An 8577-nucleotide genomic window follows, 5' to 3' on the forward strand; every position below is an offset into this window, starting at 1 on the left:
ACCGTAGTTTGTATTAATGAAAATTAAATATGCAGATAATTTATATATTGAAGTTTCATTTTTTTTAATTTATTAAATTTATAATTTATGTATTATTTATACTAATAATTTACTTAAGATTAACCTATTACTTTAAGAGCTACACTAATAATCCATGTGTCATAATTTTTTCTATTTTTAGTACTTTTATTTATGGGTTTTTGTTAGTTTGGCCATGTATGATATTAATTTTATTACAGTGAACAGTTTCACTGTTTAACCCATAAAATCTATCTTTAAATGTCTGTTTTTCCTCAATTAAAAGAGCTATGTTATGACTATTCTGTATAGTCAAACATCTTTTTTATGCTGCTTGAGGGACTATTAGTCGGAAAAATGTTTCTGACTAAAATATAATCATGATCAAGACAAGAAAGCTTTTTCAGGCTGATTCTCATCTTTTTCTCAGTTGCTTTTTAAAAAAAATATATTTAAATTAGTAAAAACATAAAATGAAGAAAAGATGTTATGAAAACTTTATATGTGAAAGACATAAGAGAACCTCTGTAGTAGTATATTTTATTGTGATGAATTATGCAACACTTGAACTCTCTATACTTGCAAAATGTTAAAGATCATGGTCAAAAACACATCACTTCACAAATAAACGCAGTATATGGTGTCATTCCAGTGAGTAAGTCTTAATAACAGTAGTACACAAGCTTGGATGTCTTTCAACATCACAGCTTGTGTCATACTAGCTCTGTGGAGGTCTTCTAACCCTTCCTTATCGTTAAAGCTTTTGGGGAAAAAATGAAATCAATATTTGTCTCAAATCAGTACAAAGCAAGTTGTGAGTCAGTCGTGACAGCAGAGCCCCTGACTCAGACACAAAGTTAATCTGTAACCAGTTGGGTTTAAAAAGGGGAGAAGAGGAGCCACAAACTTCAGTCTGAACCTCACACAGCAGCTCCAAAGACAAAAGGTAAGTCCTGCTTTACTTATGTTACATCACAGCTATTTCAATTAGATTTTTACATTTCAAGAAAATTGTTCTGTTCCATATATTTAAGTTTAGGTTAGGGGTTAACTCCCTAAAATCTTCTGTTTTACATGCAAGATCAATTTTCTTCCTTTTACTCTTTAATTTCTGGAGCTTGGCAGAAATCTTGATCATTAAGATTTCTCACTATACTTAAACCCTTGTGGAGTGACGCTTTTACACAAAATATTTAGCATACTGTCACTTTTCAACCGCTAACACGATCAACGTCATTCCAGTAGATTCGTGCGCCGCTTTTCTCCTTCAGAATTTACTGGAATAAGGTTGATCGTGTTAGCGGTTGAAAACTTACAGCAATTCAAAGAACAAAAACACTGGAGCTCCAGAGTTAAAGGGTTAATTGAAGGCTAGCTCTGAAACTACGATCACACCGCCATCAGAAACCTGTGTCTAAGCGACTATTTCCAATGAAACGTCTATAGAAATGCATTCAAAACTCATGTTCGTCCATCGCTATGTACATTTTTAAGATTTGGGCTCTACTTACAAAACACGTCCATTGAAATTTGAATCATTTGCATTGAAATTCCTTTTTCTCAGCTTCAGAATCCACTGGAATTGCGATAATTTTGTAGTTCGAAGAGTATCTATTATTTTGCTGTCGCCGGAAATGTCCCCGGTGTTAAAGGGTTAACTGTGTATGAGGTAATTCGTGTCCTAATTTTATTGATCAGGGACCAAGGCCACATCCTGGGGTGCATGTCTAAACAGAAGTGTGGTGTTTGCTCTTCTATTTAAACAGTGCTTCAGTCCGCACGTCCCCATGTTTGAAGGAAATGTACTTTTTTTCTTTTTGATAAGGATGAGCCTGTGAGAATGTGTTTGCTTTAAAATACTTTAAAATAACAACAAAAAAAAAGAAAGTTGGCTGTTATTTCCATGTGTTTCGGTCCAACCAACCAGAAAAACTGATGCCTACTGGTATTTTAAGGGGGTCCAAAGCTAAATGTTGCTGGTTTCTTTTATTAACCAAGAAAAAAGTTCAGCACCGGTGCCAGGTATCAAAACTACACGTAGTCACTTTCAGTAATGTTTGAATCAGTTTTAGCTGAGACGGCAAAAGGGTTTGCTCTCATGTACTGATCAACAGGAGGGAAAACAAAGATCAATCGATCAGTGACCACTTAGTGCCCGGTCATCCCAAATGAAAATTCAAACCAGACTCAGCCAGATTTATGGGGACATTTTTTGTAAAGATCAACAGGCAGATTGGAGTGGCGTCCGCCATTTTGCGGTCGCTGCAATGGTCTGTTGTGGTGAAAAGAGAGCTGAGTAAGAAGGCAAAGCTCTCAATTTACCAGTTGATCTTTGTCCCCGTACTCACCTATGGTCTTGAGCTCTGGGTCATGACCGAAAGAACGAGATCCCGAGTACAAGCGGCTGAAATGAGTTTTCTCCGGAGGGTAGCTGGGCGCTCCCTTAGAGATGGGGTGAGAAGCTCGGTCATCCGGAGCTCAGAGTAGATCTGCTTCTCCTCCACATTGAGAGGAGCCAGTTGAGGTGACCCAGGCATCTGGTCCGGACGCCTCCCTGGAGAGGTCTTCCGGGGATGTCCCACTGGGCGGACGCCCCAGGGAAGACCCAGGACACGCTGGAGAGACTCCGTCTCTCAGCTGGCCTCGGAACGCCTTGGGGTCCCCCCAGAGGAGAGGAAGGAAGTGGCCGGAGAGAGGGAAGTCTGAGCATCTTTGCTTAGACTGCTGCCCCCATGACCCGGTCCCGGATGAGCGGAAGAGGATAGATAGAATTTTTGTACATTTTAAACTTTGAGCTTGTGAAGAAGCGACTCATCCCAATGCATTTCTCCCCCATACAGATTTGAGAGAAAAACAACCTAAAGCAAAATGCGGAGACTACAGGCACCTCTTCTAGTCGTTCTTCTATGCTGCTGCTTGTCGAGAGCCAACCGGGTCTACGTTCACCCCTTCTATCTGTTTGCTGCTGATAATGTCAGCTGTGAGACCCTGAAGAACCAGATGAGCAAGCCTCTGGAAACACTCCCCGTCAGCCCCCTTGACAGTGAAGTCTTGACACCAGACAACAGGGACCCATCAAAAGTGAATCGACAGAACATCACTGAAAGGACGGCCTTTCTGGCTGAGCTGCTGAACCCTCTCGGCCTGAGAATGTATCTTGCTCTCAGCAAGATGCAGAGCAGCAAAAACACCCTCTTTTCTCCCGTCAACACGTGTGAGTCTCTATTTAGTTTCTACCTGGGAGCTTCCAAGACGACGGCAAGCTTTTTTCTGGTACTTGACTTTGCTTTTTTCTCACAATAAAGATCATTCTTTAGAGTTTATTTTACATAATAAACCTGTTTTTTCCTCTTCAGAGTCTTCTAGGCCTGAGTGACATCGTCAGAGAGGAATGTTTGTCCATAGTGGATGGACACAAAGTTCTCGGCACCCTGCAGAACATTCATTCTTTCAGTGGACCCGAAGAGAAAATAACCACCCAAGTCTGGGCCTTCGCTCGCAAGGATGCTCAGCTGTCAAGGGATTTTATCCAAGGAACACAGGACTTCTCCGACTCCTCATTTATCAGAGGAGTGGACTTCTCCAACCCCCAGGAGGCGGAGACTTTAGTGAACAGTTTTGTGGAGAAAACGTCAGATGGAAACTTGAGGAACGTCTTCGGAGACCTCAATCCCAGCAGCAACATTTTGTTCCTCTCCTCCTTCAACTTCCAAGGTTAGTCTCTGTTGGCTTTAATTGGACAATTATTACATTTCAGATATACTTTCAATCTTTTTGCAACACATTTACCACCTTATTCTCACAGGGAAGTGGAAAACAGCCTTCCAGCCCGAGAAGACTTCCCTGCAGGAGTTTTACTTGAATGCAACAACAACAGTGATGACTCCAATGATGACGCGCACAGGCCGCTACCACTACCTGAACGATAAGGTAAGAAGCAGTGCAGGAAATTAGTAGTTGCTTTCACGCAGGACTTCAACGGATATATTTTTGTTTTGCCAATCTGAAGTTGAAGAGATGCACGGTTCTGAAACTGCCTCTGACCAAACAAGCCTACATGCTGCTGGTTCTGCCTCATGAAGGAGTCAACCTCAACAACATCGAGACAGAAGGAAATCTGCACATGAATGTTTTTTCTGCCTGGCATCAGAACCTTCAAGAAGGGTGAGTACTTTTCTTTTATGGGACACCTTTAATTCTGTTTTTGTTCAGATATTTAATTGAAATAATCTATTATTCACTAGTCCATTGGAGCTGTCACTCCCGAAGCTCTCCACGTCTTCTGTGAACGACCTGAACGACCTGCTGACCAACATGAGCCCAGAAATCGAGGCCAAGTTGTTGGGCTCTGAGGCCGAGTTCAGCCAGCTCAGCAACATCACACCTTTCAGCATAGATAAGGTAAATTTCTTAAAAGGGGGAATTTTGCAAAGCCTCATGTGTATGTATGTGTTCATTAGTGCAGTCATAAACGATTATTTTAATAGTTGACTAATTACCGATTATTTTTTCAGAGTGGTTGACCAATCGGGTCATGTGCAAACTGGATGTTAAGCACACATCTTAACCATCATTAGCTTAAAACTAACCAAAAAATAGTTATATCACATTACCTGCGATAATGCTAGTGTGAATGCTGTAAGCTAAGATCGATAGCTAAAGATGCTGAAATTGATAGCTGAAATCATTGAAGCTGAAAGCCAGCTAAAATATTAGTTAAATGCTTAGCCTAAAAAAATGAAAGTTAGCCTCAATGTCTAGCATGCAGCTAAAACATTAGCTAAACAAGAGAAGCCCAAATTAGCCAAAATAGCTAGCATGTAGCTGAAGTATTGGCTAAACTCCAAATTAGCCTAAAAAACTGGGAAAAAGAAACCTAAATTACCCAAAATAGGTAGCATGCAGCTAAAATATTAGCTAAACTCTGAAATAGCCTAAAAAACTGAAAAAAAACCAAAATTAGCCAAAATAGTTAGCATGCACCTGAAATATTAGCTTAACTCAAAATTAGCCTAAAAGACTGAAAAAAATCCTAAATTAGCCAAAAAGCTAATGTGTAGCTAAGATATTAGCTAAATTCCAAAAAAGCCTACAAAAAATTAATATATGCCAAAATAGTCCAAAAAGCTAGCATAATGGCATTATAACTTTCAACTTTACTACACTCTGACTATAATATAAAGTAACGACTAACCGACTATTAAATTAGTCGTTGACTATTTTAATAGTCGATTAGTCGTCGATTAGTCGACTAATCGTGGCAGCCCTAGTGTGCATCACCAAAAATGTGCTTGTTCTGCCCTCAGGCTGTAAACACGGTGCGGTTAGACTTGTCGGAAGAAGGAGCAGAACCTGAAGACGAGAAAGAAGCAGCAGACGTCCCTCTGAGACTGTCATTCAACAGACCGTTCTTCTTCTCCGTCATTGAAGGATACAACAACGCCATTCTCCTCCTGGGCAGGATCACCAACCCCTCATTTTGAAGATGCGCAGCAGGATGACAAATACTCAACTAACTATATTTAATTATTATTAAATTATAAAGTCTATAGCTTATATTTCTGCAGGAATTAGCTTTTAATATTTTGTAATGATTGTGAGGTTGTTAAGTCAGTATTTAAAACATTACCTCACTGGAGGCTATTCTCCAGTCAGCTGAAAATGTAGTTTATTTCTTTTGCAGTAAATTTTATTTGCAGAGTTTTGTACTGTATTTTCCACTAGGATTGGTAACGGTCATCTTTTGTGATGGAAAAGCTTGTATATTTCATAATTTTTATTTTGTTTCGCTTTGATTTGCAATTGCAAAAATAAATGGATTTTGAACACTGAAAGTCATTTTTGGAATTACTTAAAGAGAAACTGGTGAAAAGAATAGAGAGAGCTCTGGTCATGTGATTCAATGGAGAGTCCGTTAACATTCATGAAGTAAAACTCAAATGGAGCACATACTGTATAAGTATTGTACCTGTGATAACGGCACCAAATAGTAGACTTTCATTGGTTTGAAACCCTGCAATGGACGACTGCAATAATTAAGTCAATTTATATAGAAAAATGCATCGAATAAATAGATAACTTACAGTTTAAACATTAATTTTGACTCAGTACTGGTAATAATAAATTTAAAGGGTCTGTCTTAACCAAACGTTCACTATGTAACTAACTACATGTGCAATTTGAAAAAAATAAGAGCTAAAATCACCCCCAAAAAAGCAAATTGCCACTCTATGGGCCGCGTTTGACAAGTGCCAACAGGTTTCATTTATTGCGTTGTAACCCTTGTGCTATTCAAGGCATGTTTACATTAAAAGTGGGGTCATCTGGATTCCACAAGACAGCACACGGAACATTTTTGTTTCAAGGATTTCTTATCTTCACTGGTGTCCAAGAAAGACATAAAATCCAATCCATCTTTGTCATGGGAGGGATCACATATCAATATAAGGATGGGGTCATCTGGACCCCATAAGAGAGCATGAGAGTTAAGGAGAATTGCAATCACTTGCAGACAATTGTCTGTCTGGTACATATTGTAATACAGGGTTCCTACACATTTCTTCAAGTTAAATTTAAGAGTTCGTAAGATTTTTTTAATTAGCTGCATTCAAATGAGCTGCTGTTTTCATTTCTGTGGTCAAATCAGCCGTCACTGGACTTTTTTCTTTTTTTTTTTCCCCCCCAAGAATAGAGACGTATTTCTGTGACGGGCAATAACAGTATTTTATGACGGAGGCGGAGCCAGCTTTAGGTGTGTTTGAGATCTCTCGCCCCTCGCCTGTAACGTCGGCGAGACCAGGCGGGGAAACACGCCTAAGATGAAGGCGAACAGCGACACTATATGAGAACAGGGAGTTGGGGGTTGTTCTTAATATACGATTGAATTTTAAAGTACCTTTCCTCCTTAGTATGAACTTATCTATTACGTTTTTTTATAGTAATGTTCAGCATCTGTCCGCGTACAACAGATGAAAAATAACAATTTTATTGTCCACTATCCCAGAGAAATAAATAAATTAAAATTAACTTTTAAAAGCCACAGATGATTTGAAATCTGGTTTGTTTTTACATCAGTGATTCACAATTTTCCAGAGAGAGTTTAAAAATATGCAGATTTAGGGTCAGTTATTTCTGTACAGCATCACGTCAAAGTACAAGAACTGTCAGAACACCGTTTCCCACAATGCATTGTTCGGTAGTCATCAAGGCGGCTTGCAGCCAGCACAGCACCAGATTTCCATTTGCACCGCCTCTTTCTCACGATATTTTTTAAGAAAATTGACAGGTGACGTCAGAGTCAAAACTACCCAAGATGCACCGCAGTCTCGGTAATCTGCGCAGCACTGCGTGCGTTTGCATGATCTCAGACAAACCTATTTTGTGACAGAGGCGGAGCCAACATTCTGTTATGGAGGCGGAGCTAGCAATTTGGGACGAAGCAGAGGCCGTTTCTATGATTTATTTTTTAGTTAAAACTTAATTTTTGTCACAAATAAGTATTTATTTTTAGACAAATATCAGATGTGAGAGACAACAACGCTCTGACATTCTCCATTTACAGCACAATATTCCAGCTCAACATCAGTACATAGAAGTTTTTTTCCCCACATAGTAGTATACTATATTGTCCCATGCGTTCTTTTTACCCACATTACATTCCACAATTCATCTTCAAACGTTTCTTCAGAGTCTCTGAGGTTTGCATAAAGATTCAGTAGTGTTGGCTCTTCAACTCTCCACCTGTCAGTTCTTTAAACTATTTTACCAGAGCAGAGTGAGAGGTTTCAGTCACTGGGTTCACATTTTTACTGGTTCTGTTCTGCAAGTTCCCGGGCTTCTTTGACAAGATCCATTAAAGTGGAGAACATGGAGATGTCCTCTGGCTGAAAACCCATTTTCTGGATCTGAGGCAGCAGAGAGAGAAATCACAAGTCAGTTTTAATTCATAAAAAATTAACAATAGAGCAATAGCAGAAGTACCTGTAGTATTTATAATATTATTTAACATTATTGAGTTTTAAAAAACGTCTTTCTATGTTCGTTTTTGCCCTTAAACCTACCTGTTCCCCCAAGTATTCCACATCCAGAGCCAGCTGAAGTCGAATCTTGGTGTCATCCGTGGGTCCCCCGTTTGCTCCTGCTGTTGTGGCTGCAGCTGCACCCTTTCTGGCCTGCTTCAAGCGCTTTAAGCTCTCTTCCATCTTTCTCACTGAGCTCAGCACCTCTGATATGGTCTCATAATATCTAAAGAAGAGAAGAGAATCCACTTTTATAACTCTGCAAGAGTCATTGTGAAAGTGGGTTTACAGACTGTGTATTGCAGCTCACTTCTGCGTGCAGTCGGACAACACCACCCGCAGCCACGCTTGTGCTGTAACGGGGGTGACCAACCCTGTGGAGTCGGTCAACAGCTGATGGAGGGGCCGCAGCGCGTTGTCCATGTATGCAGATGCACGGACCGGCATGTCCTGTGAGAAGGGAGAGTTAAAGGTAAGAAAAAATGATCAATTTTTGTTCAGTGATCTTTGAGAATTTTAATAGTTTCATGTCATCCTTAAT

The 8577-nt window shown here is 39.8% G+C and overlaps 2 protein-coding genes across 2 annotated transcripts in view; one reads left to right on the top strand and one right to left on the bottom strand.

Moving 5' to 3' along the window:
* Positions 1-813: 813 nt before the first annotated feature.
* Positions 814-5852, top strand: LOC112140908 (angiotensinogen). Its single transcript, XM_024263931.2, has 7 exons — positions 814-964; positions 2859-3291; positions 3375-3732; positions 3824-3948; positions 4028-4182; positions 4263-4419; positions 5325-5852. Exons 2-7 carry the CDS (start codon positions 2887-2889, stop codon positions 5499-5501), a joined length of 1377 nt encoding a protein of 458 aa, XP_024119699.1. The 5' UTR covers positions 814-964; positions 2859-2886; the 3' UTR covers positions 5502-5852.
* Positions 5853-7498: 1646 nt separating this feature from the next.
* LOC112140907 (conserved oligomeric Golgi complex subunit 2) overlaps positions 7499-8577 on the bottom strand; it is a gene marked incomplete at its 5' end in the record, with an annotated part of 4769 nt that continues 3690 nt past the window's right edge. The window contains 3 exon segments of the mRNA XM_024263929.2: positions 7499-7922; positions 8079-8262; positions 8347-8486. Of these exon segments, the coding sequence (XP_024119697.1) occupies positions 7824-7922; positions 8079-8262; positions 8347-8486 (423 nt within the window).

Source organism: Oryzias melastigma, unplaced genomic scaffold (assembly GCF_002922805.2).
Source record: "Oryzias melastigma strain HK-1 unplaced genomic scaffold, ASM292280v2 sc00567, whole genome shotgun sequence".
NCBI classification, from domain to species: domain Eukaryota; kingdom Metazoa; phylum Chordata; class Actinopteri; order Beloniformes; family Adrianichthyidae; genus Oryzias; species Oryzias melastigma.

Coding starts and splice junctions, on each gene's coding strand:
- LOC112140908 (XM_024263931.2), top strand. CDS start 2,887: ATGCGGAGACTACAGGCACCTCTTCTAGTCGTTCTTCTATGCTGCTGC. Junction 4,183..4,262: donor CATCAGAACCTTCAAGAAGG/GTGAGTACTTTT, acceptor ATTATTCACTAG/TCCATTGGAGCTGTCACTCC. Junction 4,420..5,324: donor CACCTTTCAGCATAGATAAG/GTAAATTTCTTA, acceptor TTCTGCCCTCAG/GCTGTAAACACGGTGCGGTT.